This window comes from Trichosurus vulpecula, chromosome 8 (assembly GCF_011100635.1).
Source record: "Trichosurus vulpecula isolate mTriVul1 chromosome 8, mTriVul1.pri, whole genome shotgun sequence".
Taxonomy (NCBI): domain Eukaryota; kingdom Metazoa; phylum Chordata; class Mammalia; order Diprotodontia; family Phalangeridae; genus Trichosurus; species Trichosurus vulpecula.
In genome coordinates, this window is record NC_050580.1 from 205,631,812 (window position 1) to 205,653,886 (window position 22,075).

The 22,075-nt window shown below is 39.1% G+C and overlaps 1 protein-coding gene across 1 annotated transcript in view; it reads left to right on the top strand.

The window, feature by feature from the left end:
• The window catches only part of DPF3 (double PHD fingers 3), a 420,028-nt gene that overhangs the window by 330,345 nt on the left and 67,608 nt on the right, over positions 1-22,075 (top strand). The window contains 1 exon segment of the mRNA XM_036736699.1: positions 16,285-16,413. Within this exon segment, the coding sequence (XP_036592594.1) occupies positions 16,285-16,413 (129 nt within the window).

Consider the following 22,075-nt stretch of genomic DNA (forward strand, 5'->3'; position numbering starts at 1 on the left):
TGTTTTTTCAAACAATTTTTTTCATAGGATCCTACATTTAGAGCTTCAAGAGACTTTAGAGATTATCTAGTCTAACTTCCTCATTTTACAGATGAGAAACTGAGACCCACAGAGATTAAGTGGTTTATCTAAAACTACACAGATGCAAGATGGGATTTGAACCCGGGTGCATTGGCCTTTTATATTCAACTCTCTTTGTACTGTACCCCTCTATATCTTTAAAAGATTGATACCAATAAGGAGAAGACATATACATTATTTTTTATTAAAAAATGAAAACGAAAGCAAGATGGCATCACAAGTGAGAGAATCTGGAAATTATTTGCTGTAAACTAGGGTATCATGCATATTCAAATGGTTTCCCAATTTATAAATTACATGGGTTAGAGATTTTTCTCATCAAGGAGGTAAAAAATATATGTAATCTCAATCTAGATATTGAATAAATTGAGATTTAGTTGCTTTTTATTAACAATAAAATACCTAAAAAGCACTTCAAAATTTTTTATTTAGTTGACTTCTGTTGTTAAAATGCAAATGACTAATCATTTTATACTTACAAATAAATGAGATCAAAGTATTAATTATGCCATTGTTCAAAAATTGTTAATCTGATGAATAACTGTTGTTCACTTCAGAAAGTCATACAGATATTTTATATGAAATATAGATAGATCTGAGGTGGCAGTTATGCATAAAATAATGTGAATAATAAAGTTTAGTTTCATGTGATTAATGAAGAAAGCTAAATTATCACCTTTTTGAAAAGAATTGTTTCATATTCATTCAGTTATATCTTTTAGACTTTTTTGACAGTTCAAACTGATTTCCAAATATTTTTCTTTAAAGAATTGCCATGTTATTTATTCCTCAAATTTGTTATTCTTACATATTATTAGAATAATATCAGGACAAAAAAGTGTTCAGGAAACTTGCGTTTCCATCCTGACTCTGCCATTCATTAGCTGTGAGACCATGAGCAAATCAATTCAACAGGTGCTTCATGCTTGCCACGTGTAAGGTACATATGGTAGGTCTTGGAGATACAAAAAAGAAAAAAAAGTGGGAGACATTCTGACTTAAAAGAATTCACTTTCTACTTGGGGTGGGGAGGGGAGGGATATGAGAAATGTATAAATGGGTATTGTTCAAGGAAGAATGGTTTGGGGCGAAGGAAGGTTCTAGACAGGGGAAAGTGGAAAAACTGGAAGAGAGAGAGAGAGAGAGAGAGAGAGATTGCCGAAACCATTCGAGTTAGACGTTAAAGGAAAAGAAGGATTTGACAGGTGAAGAAAAGAATGGGGAGTGTTCCAGGAAAGGGCAATGGATTGTACAAATATAAACCACTTAACTCCTCTGTAAAATGAGGGGGTTGCTCTAGATGCACTCTAAAGTCCCTCCTAACTATTATTTTGTAATGTTCAGCATATTTTATCCTTCATTTCAACCATTTTCTCCCCTAATGTCAAACATCCTTCACACAGTACTATGGGAGTGGGTCTTGGAATTTCAAGACCTGGGTTTAAAATTCTGGCTCTGCCACTTACCGCATGTGGATGACTCCACCTCTCCGGGCCTCAGTTTCCTGAACTGTAAAATGAGAGGATTGAAGTAAATGACCTTGAAGGTCTAAACTTCCTGTTTGACATGGATTCCTTAGGAATTACATTATTATAGGGACTATAATATAATATAATATAATGACCTGGGCCAGCTGGGTGGCATAGATAGACTGGATAGAGCATCAGGCCTAGAATCAGGAAGGCCTGAGTTTCCTGAGTTCAGATTCAACATGAGACACTTCCTAGCTACGTGACCCTGGGCATATCACTTAACTCTTTTTGTCTCAGTTTCCTCATCTGTAAAAAGAGCTGGAGAAGGAAATGGCTTAACTACTCCAGTATCTTTGACCGGAAAACCCCAAATGGGGTCTTGAAGAATTAGACATGACTGAAAAACGAATTATAGCAGCTAGATGGTACAGTAGATAAAGCACTGAATTTAATTAGGAAGACCTAACTTTGAATACTGCCTTGGACACTTACCAGCTGTGGGACTCTGGGTGAGTTATCCAGTCTCTCAATCTTATTTTTTTCATCTGTAAGAAGGGAATAATAGTATTTTCCCTTACTTGAGAGGTTGTTGCGAGGATCAGATTAAATCAATGTAAAGTGCTTTATAAAGCTTAAAATATTACATAAATGTTAATAATTGTAGCTAACATTTGTAAAATGCTTTATGTATTTTTATTTCGTTCGGTCTTCCCAACAATTATGTCAGGTAGGTGCTATGGCCATTGCCATTTTTACAGATGAGGATGCTGAGGTTAAGAGAGATTTAATGACTTGCCCAAAGTCAAAAACTTAGGGAGGATTTGAACTTGATTCTTTCTGGCTCCAAGTCCAGCATCCATCACTCCACCTAACTGCCTAAATGTTAGTTCTCATTATTATAATATTATAGGTTTTGAGCCTAAAGGGACTTTAGAGGTCATCTAGTCCAATCCCTTCACCTTACAGGTGCGGAAACTCAGATGAAGTCCAGAGAAATAAAGGTTACTGAAGTAGCAAGCGATAGAGGTAAGATTTGAACCCAGGTCCTCTGACAGCAGAACCAGCGCTCTTTTCACACACTCTACTTCCATGCAAGTCTACTTTCTCTTGTTTTGTCCATAGTGATGTAAAAAAAAAACCCTACCATTTCCCAATCCCATTCTTATGCTTGAAGACTATTATTAAATTGTTCCTCAGTTTTCTCTAGACCACTGGTATCAAAGCAAAAAGAAAACTGAATCCTATAGGCCTCACGCTGCCTTGGATGGCCACAAATTAACGTTATCTATTTTGTACTTTATTTTTTATTTATTTTGCTAAACATTTCCCAATTCCATTTCAATCTGGTTCAGTTTTGCAGGCTGCTTATCCAGGGCCACAATTTTGACCCTTTTGCTTGGACTCCCTCATCTCAAGGCCTTTAATCATCTTTTAAAGGGACCATTAAAAGGGGCTTTTCAGTCATTTGTGATCAATTCATGTTTTAGTACCCCAAATGTGTTAAGTGTTATATAACAACGGAATAGAACATGTGAAAGAAAAGGTTCTTATCCTCAAGGAATCTGCTCTCATAAAGGAGATGTGGCTGATACATATTCTCTTTATCTATGTTACTGGCCCCTGTCCATGCGTTCCTTTTGAAGACCAGGGTCCTAGCTTATATGCCTGAATGAAATCCAACATTTTTATTCTTAGGAACTATTGAGTTTATTTTTTTTTGTAAGTTGCTAAAGAGGCATTAAGCCTAGGGATAATTTATATGGGTAAACATATAAAGACCAGGAAGCTCCAGAGCATAAGAATAAAGGCCATTTATCCCAGGCTTTGATGCTCAACTTGCCCTCTGATTCAGCTGTCCCCACAGTCTTTATTGTACCACTTTTAACCCTCTCTCTGCTTTGCTCCATGTTTGTCCTGCACTGATCTCTGCAGCTGCCTGCTCTCCTCCCCCACACCTCCCTTTTCCCTTCTAACCCTCCCACTTCCCTCATTAAATGCTGGGTAGAAGATAGCAGGAGGTGGGTATGGTCTCCAGCTGGCTCTGTCTCACTGATTCTATGTGAAGCCATATTCACCCTTAGCCCCTGTGGGTTCATCATATGGGTCTTGCTATATGGTATTTGCTATCCTTTTGGGAAGATGGGTTCCTTCCCTTCCTTTTCCTCTTTTCCTTTTGTTGTTTCCCGTCATCCCAAGATGTGCTTTGCACAGCAAAGTGGCGGCAGGCTAGAATTCTTTACACTTGAGAGATGAAGTAATAACAGGTGGCAAGACCAGAGGCAGCCAGAGCCCAGGATTCTGGTTGCCATAGAAACATGTCAGACCTGTGGAGGGATGAGAACTGTCAGCAGCGGGGGGAACAAATGAGAGGGACGGATGGAGGCACGTCTCCTCTAGGTACCGGCAGCTGCCTCCAAGGGCCACAGACCCTAAATAAGCATGCCAGGTGAAAGACAATCTTTGAACCAAAGCTGTAGCTTGATGTCAGACACGTAGCCAGCCAGGGAATAGTTTTAGGGTATGGAGGGGCTGGTGGGAGGTCCTGGCTTCTGCTGGTTGCTTATGATGCATGTTGGTATTTGTATACATGGAAAGGAAGGATCCTATCTTTGAGTCTGTTTCCCTAGGCTTGGAGTTTGTGGAAGCTCAGCTCTGTGGCTATTAGACTCTGGCTCTGGAGGCATGCAGCAGGACCCACAGGGGCTTAAGCAGCATGGTCTCCCTCCCACTACTTCTGAATGGCACAGGCCTGACAGTGCCCAGTTTGGAGAAAGAATCAGGACATCCTGCCTGGTGTCTGACTATCGGATAGGTCTGTGGAACATACTTGCAATTCATTTCTGCAGTGACATTTTACACTGCCTGTTTTGAGACAATATAATTTCCAAAATGATAATCCAGATATACTGTGTATTTCCTACGTGCAAACCTCTGTGCTGGGGACAGAGAGGGAATAGAAAGATGAATTAGACTGGGTACCTGTTCTCAAGGAACTTCCAAACTAATGGGAGACATAACGTACAAACTAAAATAAGATGTGTATAGCATGGATCCATTTGGAACTTTTTTCTTCTTTCTATTTGCTAGTTTGGTCTGTTTGTAGTTCTTGTGAGTGGTATTTATTCTAGCTCCTGTTGTGTTTTTTTCTAAAGTAATATTAAGAAGAAGAAGATTAAGAATGCTAATAATAATGATAATGTAAGTCCCTTAGAGTTCTCTCGGGTGAATTTCCAAACTCTCAAGGCTCACCTTTTCTTTTATCAGTAATTATCTCGTATCTCCTATATGATCACAGCTCATGAACATCAATCAACAACACAAATACCAAGCCTAGCATGGTGTATACTGCCATTTAGACACAATTTCAGTCCCTGCCCTCCCTGTCCTTGTGTGCTATGAGTTAGGATTCAATTTCCTCTAACAAGAAGCAGGCTCACAATATGCCGATTTACCTATGGTATGAAATTAACTTACAAAAATTTTGGTTCTAGCTCCTGGAAATATCTGGATTCTTTGAAAAAGAGTCCTCAGAACTTAAGTGACTAAAGAAGACAGCATAGGATGGATTGACTGCATTATAGGCAGCAATTTTAGGTGGGAAATTCCTATAATCACCAATTAGTAAACATAGAGCTATAGTGTGGTACAGTGGATAGAGAGCTGGCCTTGGACTTAGGAAGACCTGAATTTGAATTCTGCCTGAGATTCTGGGAAAGTCATGTAACCTGTCTTTGTCTCAGTATACCTCCTCTATAAAACGACCATAATAATATTACCTATCTCACAGGGATTGTTGTGGCTGTTGAGTTATTTCAGTTGTGTCCTACTCTCTGTGACCCCATTTGGGGTTTTCTTGGCAGAGATATTAGGGTGGTTTGTCATTTTCTTCTCCAGCTCATTTTACAGATGAGGAAACTGAGGCAAGCAAGGTTAAGTGACTTGTCCAGGGTCACACAGCTGGTAAGTATCTGAGGCTGGATTTGAATTGCTCTATCCACTGTGCTACCTCGTTGTCCTTTGCAGGATTGCAGTGAGGCTCAGTTGAGATAGTGTATATTATGTGCTTTGCAAATATTAAGTGCTAGATGTCACTTGATGATGATTACAATAATAAAAATAATAATGATTTTACTTTACAAATTGACTAAATCCAGTTGATTTCCAGCAGGAACTACGTTTTATATATATATAATATGTATGTGTGTGTGTGTGTGTGTGTGTACACTAGGTGGTAGTACAGTGGATAGAGTAATGGGCCAGGAGTCAAGAAGACCCATCTTCTTGAGTTCAAATCAATTCAATCAAATCAAATCTGTTTGCTTTAATTCACTGGAGAATATGGAAGAATATTTTGTGTGTCTAATTTTTTTTCTGGATGTTATTTGCAAATTCCATATGCTGAAATGTCTTGGATGCAGCTAAGTGGCTCAGTGGATAGAGGGCTGGGTCTGGCTGGAGTCAGGAAGACTGAGTTTAAATCTGGCCTCAGACACTTACACTAGCTGTGTGACCCTGGGCAAGTCACTTAACTTCTATTTTCCTGAATTCACTGGAAAAGGAAATGGTGAACCACTTCAGTATCTTTGCCAAGAAAAAAACATATGACGTCATGAAGATTTGGACATGGCTGAACAACAATAACTAAGTTTTACCACTGCATAGTAAAGAAGAGAAAAATGAACCTGAAGCCAATGGTCCTTGACCAACTCTTTGGAGTCTGTTTTCCTGTGAAGTCCAAATAGCAAATGCTTTTTCTTATTCTTGCAGAGAATTGTCTGCATCCATGAAGATGAAAATCAATGACTTAGAAACTGGTTAAACAATTCAAATAGCAACTGATAAATGGATTAACCCTCTATAATGTAATTCCAGAAGCTTTTGTCTTCCGTCTAGCTCAGGTAAGTTTTTCTATTCCTGGAGGCAAAGCAGAGGGACCCAGGAAGCGAAGGCCAGAGGGAATCATATTATAGTGGGTGAATCCGTTTATCATTTGCTGTCTGGATGGTGTTTCTGCTCATATATCTGTTTCTTTTTACAGATTTAGTACTCAGTGGGACCCTGATTATAGATAGTCAGTGAATAATGATAAATGGCACTACACTGTGGTGTATTGTGAACAGATAGAAACACTGATGACTTATGCTGACCTCATAATAAACTGAGAGAAGTTTATCCTCTGTTACAAACAGGGACTATAGAATAATTTTTCAGGGTGTTCCACAAAGAAATGTCCTTAATTGTGATAACGAGACAAGACTGCTTTTGTCCCACACAAAATAGCTGTATATAAGGCCAAGACTTTGTCATTTGCATGCTAGAAATTGAAGCGTTTCTGAGCAAATAACATGCTTCTTTAATAATTAAAAAATTCCTCTACTGGGCACAAGAGGCTGGGCTACCGCAGGATGGGACCCCTCTGCTCTGGACCTATGCACGTGGCTTGGATTCCATTCAGTCTCTAGTGGGACTAGCCTCTAATGAAAGGGCCTCCTTTTTCTCACTCGGTTTGGTTAATCTGATCCCCATCCCAGCACCCCATCATGATCTTTTTAAAGCTTAGAATTTAATCGTATCTAGTGACTCCCCTAAAAAGGAGTAGAAACATATTCAGTGTACAATATAAACTAGAAATGGGACAGGTATTCATTTCCTACCTACAAAGGAAATGCTAAAAACAAGCCACTAATAAGTATGTACTGACAAAAAGACTAAAAATAGGATTCAGTAACTTAACTTATTACTATAGTTATACTCTCTAGGGAAGTTGGTACTTAAACTTCATCAGAATGTGAAACAGTCCTGGGAACCGTTGAATTGGCATTGTTACAATTCACCTTGTCTCTGCACTGTCAACCTCAAAGTCTGTCTACCGTTTAGCCAGGGTCGGTCTTGACTTTTTCCTCTTGTTTGTGATGGAGAAATTTCCCCGGCCACCAGTCAGCCCCATCTGATAGACCAACAACTTCTGGACCTTTTAATTCACAAGGCCACTTCTAAGCCTGAACTCATTCATCTCAGGATTGATTGATAATTGGTCCCTTATAATCAGGCAAAAGAAACATAAAGCAGAAGAGGCAGCCAGGACTTTGAAAGCTAGACTCTGACAGGATCTTGGCTTTTAAAGTTTTTTTTCTCCTAAGGTCTTAATGGAAAAGAAGCACATGGGTAGGTTTTGATGTTGAAAGATGAGGAAAGACATGGAATATTCAATTGTTTGTGTTGGTCTTACATAGGTCTCTAGCTTCTCATAGGCAATTTTCTATTACTTGAAAGGTGTGGAGTCAAGGTCATATTCCTAAAAAAATTAGCTGTTAATGTTAATTAACCATTAATTATTTTAATTAATTATAAGCATTAATTGATTATATAAATTAATTATTAATTAATTAACCATTAATATGGGTCTTTAAGGTTTGCAGAGACCTTTATAAATACTATTTTGTTTTTTATCCTAATGACAACCTTGGGTATCCCCGTTTGTTTTACAGATGAAGAAACTGAGGCAGATTGAGTATAAGTGACTTTCCTAGGGTTATTCAGCTAGTAAGTGGCCAGATTTGAATTCAAGTCTTTGTGACTATAAGTCCTGTACTCTATCCATTTCACTAACCATGTGCCCTATAAAAAGTATGCTCAGCCTGCACATTAAGCAGTTAATAAATATATGCTATTTTTTGTTTAGTTAAGATATTGTTAATTCCCACAGCAGCTTTGGGATTGGATTTGGAAGGGGATTATGTTGAGTAGCAGCATCGTATAGGAGTCTTAAGTGTCAGATTTGGCGTAAAGGAGACCTGGATTCAAATTCTGTTACTGACACATTACTTGCTCATTGGATTTTTCTGAGCCTTTGTTTCTCTATCTGTTTTATGGGGAAAACAATACCTGTTATATCTACTTTACTGAATTGTTGTAATTCTCAAATGAGATAATAAACATAAAGAACTTTGCAAACTTTAAAGTGTTTTACAAATTATTATTATTTACATGTTCAATCATGATAATATTCTAGAGCACCAATAACAGTCTTCAGTGTTCTTTAATTTGCTATCTCTCCATTCTTTGAATCTCCATGCTGGTGGTAAGAGGGGTACTCCTAACCCCTACAATCCTTTCCTAGGTCAAGTCTTTCCCTTTTTGTATTAATAGAAGTTTTTCATCCTGGCTCCTCCTCTCTCTCCTCCTTTATGCTTCTTTCTCATTCTGTTGTTCTTTAGGGAATTTGGGTCTATTGAGGATTTGGGAGAGATACCAGAGATACAGGGACCCCAAGACTAGAGTTCTCAGATTAAGGGTCAAGGCTGTCTGGAATGAATTCATGATCTCAAGCATTCTTTTAAGTCAAGGTGGCAAAGATTCATTGTTATGCTTTATAGTGGGCAACAGTTCTTAGGGAACTTGCAGTCTTGGAGGGGTACAGGTAAAGTTTATGTAGGATATAAAAAAATATGCTAATTAAGTGATTCAGGGTGGGATTAGGGAGTGGTTAAGGATTGGTCAGTTCTTAAAGGAACATGCACTTTTTGTATCTATTGGGCAGGTATTTTACCCAGAGTTCACTGGGAAATAACCCAAGGTGGGGCTACATGGAGGTGTGGTTATAGGTCTGAAATGTCACTAAGTCAACTAATAGTCAGAGCTGATTGGGAAATACCCAGGTTGCTCCCATCAATGTCTTGTTAGACGAGATAAATATAAGAGAGTATACGTATGTCTAAGTCTAGGATGCACATGATAGATAGGTCAGTGAACAGTAAATATCTTTGATCCAGTACACAGCCAGTTTAGCCAATACACATCTGGTTCAAACTAATGAATTCTATAGGTGCAACTGGCCACTGTATCAGGAAGAGAGGTAAGTACTTTGCTAAGGCAAGCTATCTTGTTTTGTGTAACTACAATGTGGCTAGCAGCTGCTGTAGGGGAGTAAAACCCAAGAAGACCAGCAACAAGAGCTGCCAGCACAGGTTCTTTAATCTGCTTTTCTACGGAAAGCAACTTTAAAGGGTTAACAATTCTTACTTTAATCAAACATACATATATCATTCACTTAGTTTAGGGGGAAAAGCCAGGACTCTGAACTTCAGAGCAAATACAAACAGAGATTACAAACATACATTATATAAACAGAGCAAATAACACAATTCAACAGACAGGCCTTGTCTGATCAGGACATTACATACATAGCTACCAAAAAGAGAAGCACCAACATCTGGGCTTTTTCAAGGTGTGTGTGTGGGGGGTGAGGGTGGGAGAACTCCATTGGCTACCCAGAGTCTCCACATCAACACTCTTCCAGTGAGTGAGAGCCCCAAACAAAATGCTAACCTCTGGGTTTATATACCCTTCTTAGGGCAGGAAGGCTTGACACCTAATCAGCAAAAGGGTGTGGACCTGGGGCTTCACATCTAGTTAGCAAAAGGGTGTGGGCCTGGAGCTTGGAACATAGTAAGACTTAATCAAAGTCACTTGATTACTTTAGCATTCTAAAAGAAAACAGTAAAAAAAGTCCCACCCTGATTACCATTACATTTTGCTAGAGAGAAACTGTTAGGGACAGTGTTTGGAGGCTAGGGAGAGATGTGATTTTGGAACTGGATATGATTTTGGAAATGGGGTACAAGCACAGGCACCCAAGCACCCCATCAGATCCATGGGGTTCAAGGAGCAGTAATAATCATTTTAAAAGTACTTAAGAATGACAGTCTACATAAACTTCATATATTGAGATAATCCCCTATGAGGATAAATGTTTTGGGCCATTTTCTCAGTAATGGTGGCTTGCACTGAGTCATTCATACTAACTTTCCCAGTACCCTTGTGACTAAAGGCATGCATTTGCTAGGCAGGTAACTACATTTAGGGGATTAGCTTATAGAGGAGTGACGGAGGGTGGTGGTGGTTATTGTTGTTTGTCTCTGTGAAGCCGATTCATTAGCATAGGGCTTGAACCTGTAACTTTGTATTCATTAGTGCCCATTCTAACAAACTGAATTAATTAATCTAGCTACATGCAGATGATAGGCACTGTCACAGAACACTGCTTACCTACATGCCAGCAAAATGTCAGAACTGGAAGAGATCTAAAAGCAAAAGGAAAATTCAAGCCTGTCACTAAGTAGTCACATTTATGAGTTTAGCACCTGGAGCATTCTCTCCCTCTCTCTGCCTCCCACTATCTTGCATGTGTAGAAGAAAAGCTAACTCTGTGCTCAGAGTACCTTGTATGTTTCTTGTCTACGAAAAACCAAAATTCTTGAGCCCCAACCAATGTACTTGTTTTTATTAGTCAGTCAGAAGACACAATTCATTCAAAAACAAGACATTTAATTAAATAGCATGGTAAGAAGTACAGGAATAAGCCATCCCTCCCCTCATAAATCTGGAGCATACTTTCTTACAAATAATTCTTTACTCTTAATGAGAATGCACAGGCATCATGAATGGTAGCGATTTTACAGAGAACAAGTATGGCCACAAAACAAACAGGGAGGTTCAATTCACAACTTCCACATGGAATACTTGAATGTATATGCGGGATGTAAATGCCTTTTGGTCATGTCATTGTGTTTCTTCCTCTTGACATGTGTTAAGAGCCGGAAGGGGATAGCATATCTTTGCTTCTTTCCACTGAATATTGTCTTTCTGTTCTGAGTGTGTCATTTGACTGGTCTTATGGTCACAGCTGGGCATTATTTCCTATTCCATTGCTTCAGTATCACTTACAGGTCCTCTCAACTCCTTTCTGACAAAATGTGGTGATTGTAAAGCTTCTCCCTGATAAAGGCTGGCTGATAGCTTTTTAGATGTATCTAGAGATTGAGTCACCACACAGAGCTAAGAAAAACTAAACTGTGTATTTCTAGACTTGAATTGAGTATTTTCTTTTGGAGTTCTGTGACTGGGGCTAAGACACAGCTATTTGTTTTAGGCAACTATGACCAGGGGTTAGAAATTTCTAACATCACTTCAGGCTTGGTATGCAAAAGATTTGAGCCAGAGCAAAAGAAAAAATAAGGATTCAAGGTCATTATTCTTTACTCACATGTCTTGTATTTCTGCCTTTATTATATATAACTACCTATGTATATATGTATCTATCCATTCACACATATATATTCTCAACAACAGCAACAAAAACAACAATAAAACAAAACGCCAGCTTTGGTACTATATATTGACTGTCTGATGACAAATAGCTGAGGAAAGAAAGAAAACGTTACCCATATAGAGCCAGGAAGAGCAGTGCCAAAGAATGTTCAAGTTACCAAACAATTTTGTTCATTTCACACACCAGCAAAGTTATGCTTAAGATTCTGCAAGCTAGGCTTCAGTAATATGTGAACCAAGAATTACCAGAAGAGTAGGCTGATTTTTGAAGAGGCAGAGGAACTAAAGAACAAGTTGCCAACATTTGCTGGATCATGGAGAAAGAAAGGGAATTCCAGAAAAAAACATCTGCTTCTGCTTCATTGATTACACTAAAGCTTTTGACTCTGTGAACCACAGCAAAATGTGGCAAGTCTTCAAAGAGATGGGAGTACCAGATCGTCTTACTTGTTTCCTGAGGAACATGTATGCAGGCTAATAAGAAGCAAGAGTTTGAACCAAACATGGAACAACTGATTGGTTTAAGGTTGGCAAAGGAGTATGAAAAAGCTATTCCATTATTACTTTTTATATTTAATTTTTAATTTAATTATATTTCAATTTTATATTTAATTTTTAAAATTTTCTTTGGACTGTTATACAGGTGGATAAAAGAACTGCTTTTTGTAATTGAATAAAACTATCAGATTATAAGCTTATCTTCTGTATATTCACTGAAAGAATCTTTAAGACAAGTCTAATAGCAGAAACAATGACAGAAATGATAAATCCTTCATCCTATTTCTACATAGATTTGATTTCTTCCAGTTGGTCTCTAAGTTTTGAAAGCTTTTTATTCCACATAGCTTGGAACTCATGCATATTTAGTATGTTGACATAAATGGAAACATTTTAATTAAAAGTTTGACAGATCAGTGTTTTGCCTATGATAATCCTCTGGTTCCAGGACAGTTGATGTGTTGAATTCTCAAGGATAATTTTGAAATCTGTATTTGTAGTACGATGATTAGTCATTTGTTTGTTTATGAAAGATAATAAGTTTCTGACCTATAATTCTGGCTAGATCCTGTTTTACTAGATATCTGGTAGATATTAAATTTGTACAACCTTCAGTGATATCATCCAGTTCCTTTTTCTTGCATAAGCTGCATTGAACAATAAATCTGTGCTTCTTAAGAATAACTCTTCTATAATTTCTGGTGATGATCACCTAATCCTGAATTCCCATTGTAAACACTTCCATTTCTATAAAAAATCCTCATGACTCCACAATTTGTCTCATGATTCTGTGTCGACATATTGCCATATTAAGTTCAACGTAAATGTCCCCCATGGAGGGCCTTTTAATTCTACTCTTGGGTCTTAGCTGTTCCTTAGGTTCCTTTCAGAAGTAAACTACTTTTGTGTAGATTTGAGAAATTCAGAGTTGTGTATCAATTGGCAGTCTTCAGTTTTGCTCAGTAAAATGATGCCTGTTCAAAAGTATTTCTTTCCTACGTGTAATATGATAAATTTATATAAAAGATAGCATATTAGCATAGAATACTTGAGTGTATATGTGTGTGTGATGATGATGGTGATGATGAATTTGATGATGATTACAACCTAGGAGAAAGAATTTCGGAACCAAATCTGTATATTTCTTGGGGGTGGTATTTAATGAAGCTACCTAAGTCTTATCTTTTTTTCCTGCCTGATTTTCCAGTACTGATGATCTTTCTATCCATTTTCCTAATACATCCAGATTTCACCAGTGCTGGGAATCTCTCCATCTGATCATAACCCATCTGTAATTTATAGTTTTAGAATCTTGTTTAGGGATCAGGAAGGCTAAGTGATTTATTTATAGCCATGCTGCTAGTAAGTATCAGAGGTGGGATGTGAACCCCCTAGGGCTTCTTAATTTCAGTTCCAGCACACTATCCACTATCTATCACACTTCCTCACTATTTTCCCATAAACCATATAAAAACAGTCATTATGTCCATACATATTATTACATCGCGATGGCCACCCATATCAGCATTATCACTTCTTGGTGCTGGATAATTCAGGAATGGAAGAGGGGGAAAGGACATAACTGCCTTTATGATCAGGGGGCTGAGGATATTCTTCCTGGTCCCTTGGAGCAGAGCTATTTCAAATATTTTCCAGCAGGACCACAGCAGCTATTATGTAAGAGTCCCCAAATCGCAAAAACAAATAAACAAACAAAACAAAACGTCAAACAAAAAAATCCGAGTTTCTAATTAGAGGCTTGAATCTGTACAGTCACGTGGATAGGAACATTCTAGTTGTAATAAGGCAGAGAATAACCAGTCATCCTCTGAGACCCGTTAAAAGGACTGCCATTAATTAACTAAAAAATGAGTTAACATATATAAAGCACTTTGAAAACCTTAAAGTGTTATATAAGGGCTGATTGTTATTATTATTAATTCATTAGTTCATTCACTAAATAACTTCTGTGTGCCAGGTGGGGATGGGGACAGAAGTGGTAGATACAAAATTTGGATAAAATAATAAGTGATTTCTGATTAATTGATAAAACTTATTCCCTGCCCTTACAGTTTTCATTTTGGGAAGGGAAAACACCGCACCCCGCACTCCCCCACCCCCACCCCCGCCACATTGCAATAACACACAACTTCAAGGGATAGATGCATTAGTGAATTCTAAAGCAAAGATCTGAATGGGGGGGGGAGTTACATGGAGAAGAGGAGGCTCAATTATGAAAAGAACAAAGAGTTTAGGAAAATTGTTCCCAAATGCCCAAGTTTAGATATTAGTAACAAGCTTTCTTGACTTAGAACCTGATCTTGACCCTAATTTAATATGAAGCACTGCACATTAAATCCTGATTTCTTTTAAAAATGTTATTGATATTTATTTTTTTACATCACAATCATATTCCCTCCTCCTTCTTCCATACTCTTCCTTACGAGGAAGAGTAAGAGTAAGAAAACTTCTTAAGAAAGATCCCAATAAGGCAATCACATCTGTCCATTTACATGAATATACCACAATTGCTCATCCATTCAATAACTAGGCATTTATTTTGTTTCTAGTTTTTGCTAGCACAAAAATGCTGCTTTGAACATTTCGATACATAGAAGAGGTTTCTCATTGCCTTTGACTTCCTTGTAGTATGTACCTAGTATGGTATCACAGAGTCAGTGGGTATGAATAGTTTAGTAATTTTTCACACATAATTAAAAATTGTTTTCCAGAATGATTGGGTAAGTTCATAGTTTTGCTAAAGGGTATTAGCGTACCTGACTTCTCAGAGCCTTACCAACATTGACTGTTTTTTTTTATCATATTGGCCATTTTGGATACGAGGTGAAATCTTAGAATTGCTTTAATTAATTAAAAATTATTAATTATATTATGTGATCATTGATAGTTTACATTTCTTTTTAAAAGTGGTTCACATACATTGTCCCTTTTTTGTTGGAGAATAACCCAGAATTTTATATATTTGTTTCAATTATACATATATATGTATATCATACATGTATACATATATACTGGAAACTAGATTTTAATAATGATTTCTTCTTTATTTCAATATAGTTCAACAAACATTTGTTAAGCACCAATTATATACAGGGCACTGGGGATATAAAGACAAAAACCAGATAATTCTTATATATAAAACACTTATAGGAGGGATGTGAAAAATATAATATTAAATAAGTTGGAGAAACTTTGTCTTCTCAAGAATAATTACTCATCCTTCTGTACATCAAAAGCCTTTATCATCTACATTTAAGTACATATAAAAGATACTGCCCTCAAGGAGCTTAAAATACATAAAAGGAAGCTGAAAAGCAAGGGGTTAGGAAAGAAGGTACATGGCTGGAGAGGGTGGGGCATGATTGAGAAGTCCCGAAGAGTGAAGGCTTTTGGGAAATGACGAGATGGCTGACCTGGGCATCCTCCTTAAGTAGAGATTCTGGGAGGAGTTCTTCATTCCCTACCCTACAATCAGAGGGAAGGAGCAGGGTTCCAGCGGCAGAGGGTACTGATGAAGTGTGAGTTCCAAGGCTCAAGTGATCTTGCAGGATGAAGAATTGTCTGGGGGAAAAGTCCAGAGGAGTATAGCCAGATGCGACTAGACAATCTCTTAAATAAAAATAATCCCTATTATATAAGTAGAAATGTCAAAAAAGAAAACAATAAAAGAAGTTAGCAAGGAATTAAAACTATGAGACTAAAAGGATAAAGAAAGCCTAGCCCAAGTCAACATATTTTCCTAACATACCCCTACATACTTCACTTTCTATGGTGTGGGGTTGTTGTTGTGTTGTTGTGTTTGTCCTTCATTCTTGAAGAAGACCATGCCATTAGGAAAATGATGACATGACTTGCACTACACTTTGATTTGAGTGAGGGAGGGCTGTGCAAGGTCACCAGCCTCATTTTTTCCTCTGGGTCCAGTGGCCTGATATTCACCAGGGTGACTGGAGATGGCCCAGGATGCATTGAGAGACCCTGGCCCTTTTAGGCTAAGGTCTTTTCAGGTGCTCACTGTGAGTGAGGTATGGTGTGGGGTAGGGGAAAGAAGATAGTGTATTTCATTTCCACTTAAAATTGGGACTTGGTATCTCTTCCACAGCCCAGAAAGGACCAGATGGGACTGTCATTCCCAATAATTACTGTGACTTCTGCTTGGGAGGTTCAAGCATGAACAAAAAAAGTGGCCGGCCAGAGGAACTAGTGTCCTGTGCAGACTGTGGACGCTCTGGTAAGTGTGACCCCTCCCCTGCCCTTTGGGAACTTTCTTACCCAGGTACCCAGGAACAATCTTTCACTCTTCAGCTGTGTAGGATAAGATGCAGGAGCGGGAATGACACAGGGTAGTGATAATGGTGGTGATTCTGACTTTTTTTAGCTCTTAGAATTTTGTGGCTTAATCTTACAAAAATCTAAAGGGTGGGAAGCAGTTATTGATATATTTCTGGCCTTTCCACATGCAGATTTCTTTGGGGTGTATGTATGTGTGTGTGTGTTTTGTTGTTGTTATTGTTGTTATCGATGTTGTGGAAGACAATAGGTTGGAACCAGAACACACTGAGACATAGCCTCCATGTATTCCTTTATAGGGTGATGGTGCATATCAATATGCAGAGTTGTTGATTTAATTGAAATGGTTGGGGTGGGCATGGGGGAGAAGGGAGTCAGTGGGAGAAAGTATCCAAGAATGATACTGGAAGACTGCTCGTGTCTTCAAATTGCCATCAGTTTGGACATTAGTGACCCTTGGGCTTCTTAGTAGCTGCATGAACAACACTTCCATTGGTCATACATTCCATACATTTTCTCATATAGATCAGACCAAAGAAAACACAGCAGAGTGGAGGTTCATAGGTAGGGGCTATCAGGGCTTAGGTGCTGCTAAGTGGTCTTAGTAACCTTTTTTTCATAGTTCCTATTTTCAAGGGCTTAAAGAAATGCTCCATTTGGTCATATCCTTTCTTTCTCAAAATAAATTTAGGTCTTTATGGCTTTTCTCAATTTGTTGTTTTGTTTTATTTTGCTTTTTGATCCTACCAAAGTCATTATCTGTAGTTTGCCAGAGTTGATCAGGATAGGCTATATTACATAATTGTATTGTATTGTTACAAATAGACTCCCAGAATCTCAGAGTTAGAAGGGACCTCAAAAGTTTTGAGGTCCAACCTCAACTGAAGCTCTAATCTCCTTTACGACATCCCAGTAAGTGGGAACTCATTACCTTTCATGGTAGTCCATTCCATTTGAAAAATAGCTCTATTAGGAAGTTCTTCCTTATACTGAGCTGAAAGGTAAACCCATAACCTCCAATCATTTGTCCTAATTCTTCCCTCTGGAGCAAAGCAGAGTAAGTCCAAGTAGTGAAGGTGAAAGGTGACAAGAAATTTCAATCTCACCTAAGTGACTGCAAGTGTTTCTGACCAGAAGCTTAAAAACACTTCAAAATGTTTCAGCTAACTCTGAGCACAGCAGTGAGGAATGGTCCCCTCAACCTTCCTTTTCCTCTCCCAGCCCTCATGGGGCAGCTTCTCACTTCTTGCATTGTTCTCACTCCTTGTTTCTTCCCTTGTTTTGTCTACTATAGTCATTAGCCTGCACCTTTTGTCTTGGGGTGTCAAGGTTGATACAGATATTGACCTAGTAGAGCTGACAAGTGAGATGTTGACAAAGGATTCCAGTTCCCAATCACCATGACCTCAGCATTGAATCAGCATACCTAATGACATAATGGTTCGCTTGTATGTAGCTCTACCCAATTTCTTCTGGAAGTAATTTGTTCAGTTACTTTCCAGATACAGTCTACAATTGTTATTGTGTTGGACTTCTAATTCTGACAGGTGGTAGCTTGGGGAGACAGAACCTGTGTAATTGCTGGACTCTGATCAATAAAGAATTAAAAAAAAGCCAATAACACACATATCTCTCTACATATGATGTACATGTATTTTTATGTGTGTATATGTATGTGAACATATTAAAAACCCACACACCCCATCCCCATAGTGATCCTCTACCACACCAAGCAAAGACTTCCATCTCAGGTAGAACTGGGAGAAGGGAAACAATTTTAGTCTTCGGGAGTTTTCCACATTCTTTTCCCTCAAGAATTTGAGTAATGGTGGAAACAGGAGTAAGTGACTCTCCACTTGAAACTTCTCAGCTATCGGTCCCAAATTTGCTTCCTTATCTTAAAATACATAAGTGAATATCTTATGCTCCCCATACTTCTATTATACTGAGCTAGGGTTTATTTGTATGAATCATTCAACCAGTATCTATCTCAAATATCTGTCAAATAGCTGTTTGCTTTGGGATTGGCTTATGGCTCCGTTTTTTCAAGCTTGGGAAGGCAGGTTGGATGATATTCCTGGATAGCCTTTCTGGTGTCTCTTCAGGGGAGAGATAGGAGCCAAGAAGAGCTATTTATCCTTTCCCACCTTTCACTCTACCTTTATTACCCCTTAGGGACTGAAACTGGCAACTTCAGTGACTGGGATTATGATGGCTGGAGGCACTCCTGGGGCCCAATAGGAATGTGGAGAAGTGTCAGCTGCAATTCTGTAGATTTTAGCACTTTATGCAATGATTAAATTTCTTCACTTTTAGTCGCTACTCTTTCTCACCTGATGTACCACCTTCAGTTGGACTTAATACTGCTTTGAACTCTTGAGAGTATCAAGACTCTTGACTAAGGGCATTTTAAGTGGCTGAAATGTGTGTGTGCCCTGGTTAGAGGGTCTTGGTCTTTTTTCCAATCATAAACAGGAGAGTGCATTTATTCTCTGATCACTCATTAGACTTTACAGTGAGGTTTTGGTTTTTGTTTTTAGTGGGGAGGGAGGTAGAAATGAATTACGTGATGTGGGAGTGTGAGAGCAGACAGGGGTGGGAAGGATGGAGTGAGAAATGGATGAAAATAAAAATAAACTGGGAGAGGATTAAATGCCTCTAATGGGCTATCTGACAGTAATAAATTTGTGAAACTGGCTGCCAAACTGAAGGACAGTCATTGTGCAAAGAGCCAAACAGCTTTTAAGTTGTGCAGGCTTATAAGCCGTCAGGGGAAAACATTGTCTTGGCTGGGGTATGAATAAGAGTGGAGAAAGCACATCACTGACCCTTTCACTGCCAGAAGCTTTGGATACTTGTGCTGTGGTACAGGGATCTTTTCTCAATAAAAAAACCAGCAACAAAACAAATCCCCTGCCTCTAAAACGCTCCCATTGTCCTATTGCACAACGTCAGGCCACAAGGTGATACACGTTCAATCCATTTGAGTCTCAACATGGTGCATTGTCTAACAGTGGTAAGAATAACCTGGTAATGATATGATATTAATATGAATAATGCTGTCTGTTGCTTAACCCATGTGCTGATATATTCATCATACATGTCAGCTCATTTGGGAGGAGAAGGCAGGAAGGAGAAGGAGGCGGCGCCCGCAGCACGAAGTACGGAGGACTTGTTCGGTTCCACGTCTGAAAGTGACACCTCAACTTTCCACGGCTTTGACGAGGATGATTTGGAAGAGCCTCGCTCCAGCCGAGGAGGAGGACGCTACAGTGGCAGGGGCTCTCCCACAGCAGATAAAAAAGGCGGCTGCTAAATCCACTCAACAAACTCTGGGCCATGGGCGGTAGCCCTTTGTACTTTGGTTGTTGTTCTGGTCCCATTAAAAAAAAAATAGAACTTTAGATTTCCTCCCCCACCCCCACCCCAGTACCTTCCCTGCCTTTTCCCCACTTCCTCCATATTCTCACACCCTTTACCTTTGCCCCCATACCCCTCTCCCACCACAAGTTTTGGTGATATACACCAAAAGCACAAACTATTTAAAAATTCAAAAAAACCCCCAAGAGATGACTCCCTCTCCCCTCAGAGAGAACTTTCATTTAAAGTTTTTTTCCTCTAGAAACCAGAAATCATGCGGGTTATCTTTTAGGGACAGACACATGGGGATGTACATCTCCCATAAACCATTAAAAAAACTCAAGTGGAGTCAATTTTTTCATTTTTCATATTTATTGGCAAAATGGTGAGAACACTAACAGAGAGGTTGAAGACAAAGAACCAAGCGAAATAAGGTTTTGAAAATTATTATTTCTATAATCTAGTTATTAATAGAAACAGATTCTTTTAAAAAATAAATCAACCTAATACCATCCCATCTAGGGGGAAAAAGGCACTGGAAGGAGAATTGTCCCAAGGAACCTTAGTTAGGATGACTTCTGTGATGTGAGATTTTTGACTTGGTGTCCCCTCCCGTGTTTGTGGATCCTCACCCCATCCGACAGTCACACCTCTCCCCTTTCTCCCTTGCCTTCTTCCCTTCCCCTTCCCCTTCCTCCTTCACAGCCCCTGCCAGCTTGGAAACCACAGCAGCTCTGGAGAAGTGACAGGACCGGAAGGGCCAGGTTTCCATGCATCCACCTCCAGGCACCTCAGTATCCATCCAAAAGCAATCGCCTCCTCTTCAGCTCCTCCTCAGGCAATGCTGCTGGCTTTTTTAAAAAAAATTGTTTTCTTCTTCTCACCTCTCCCCTGGGTGAAGAGCAATGTCCAAGGGCAGGAATGGAATAGAAGTGGAATATTTGGAACTCAACATTGACGAAACAGCCAGAGGACATGAATTCTAGAAGAAATGAAAAGGAAAAATACCTCACTTGTACATTACCCATCCCATTTTAGAAAATGTACATAAATACCCTTTGGATTGTCAGGCCGTCCGTATTTCTTCTTTCTTCTCCTTCTCCTTTTTTTTTTATTTTATATATATATAGTGCCGGCCAGGCACCTTGTTTTATGTTTCCAATAGCACATCCCGAAATTAACCAAAGCAATATTTGCTCAACTCTCCTGGGCGACAGAGAAGAAAAGTCACCTCGCTGATTGGCTGTCCCAAGAAAGAACAGATGAGCAGTCCTCATTCAAAAGGTATGTCTAGCTTGTATCTGTTTTGTATTTTGGGTCCAACTACCCACCATGATTTTCTCCTTCTGGTCCCCACGCCTTAATTCCTAATGGGTCCTACCACCGCTAGTGAGTTTTGCTGTTGGAGTGAATTAAACATGAAAATGTTGTCAGTCAGTCCAGAAGCATTTATGTGTCTTGGTGGCCATTTTGGCACATGGGGCTGAGGCAGAATTATTGTTGCATAGTTTGCTTGGAAAGTTTGAGTGAAAGCTGTTTGGAAAATTTAGAGGCCAGGGCAGCTTGAATAACAGGAGGAAATATTTGGGTAGATGGGGTCTTCCTATTTCCCCCACCCTCATGGCCAAACTTGAAGTTAGACCCCACAGAACTATGATTGGGATTGGACAAGGTAGGTTTATAGCTGGAGTTATGAGGAGGAGGGACAACATAGGGGTATTATAGGGTTGTGCTTTTAGGTTCTCTGGGGCTATGTATAGCTACCAAGGTAAAGCTGACCTGGGGACTACGCAGTTTTAAACCCTCCTGGCTTACACTCAGCTTTGAACTGTGAAGTTTTCAAGAAACACCAACTCCGAAAGCAATGTCCAAAAGCATACTGTCATAGTAGGTAAAGGCTTAGAAATGTAGTTGAGCGTTGAATCAGATGGGCTGCTTACAATGAGCTTATGCCTCTGGCTTGTTGAAGGTAAGAGGGAGGAATTTTTTTAACCATTCCTGAATTACATCTTTCCTCTTCTAAAAAAAAAATAGACTTTGAGAACTAGAAGGAACTTAAGCATTGTCTGGTCCACATCCCTCATTAGACAGATGAAGGGACAGAAGCCTAGAGAGATTAAAGGCCTTTCCCAAGGTCACAGAGTTGGTGGGCGGCAAAACCTATATTAGAACCCAGATCCCGGTGTCCTTTCCAGCACAGCTTGAAATGGATCCTTTGTGTTTATGTGCGAGCTTGAGGCAGG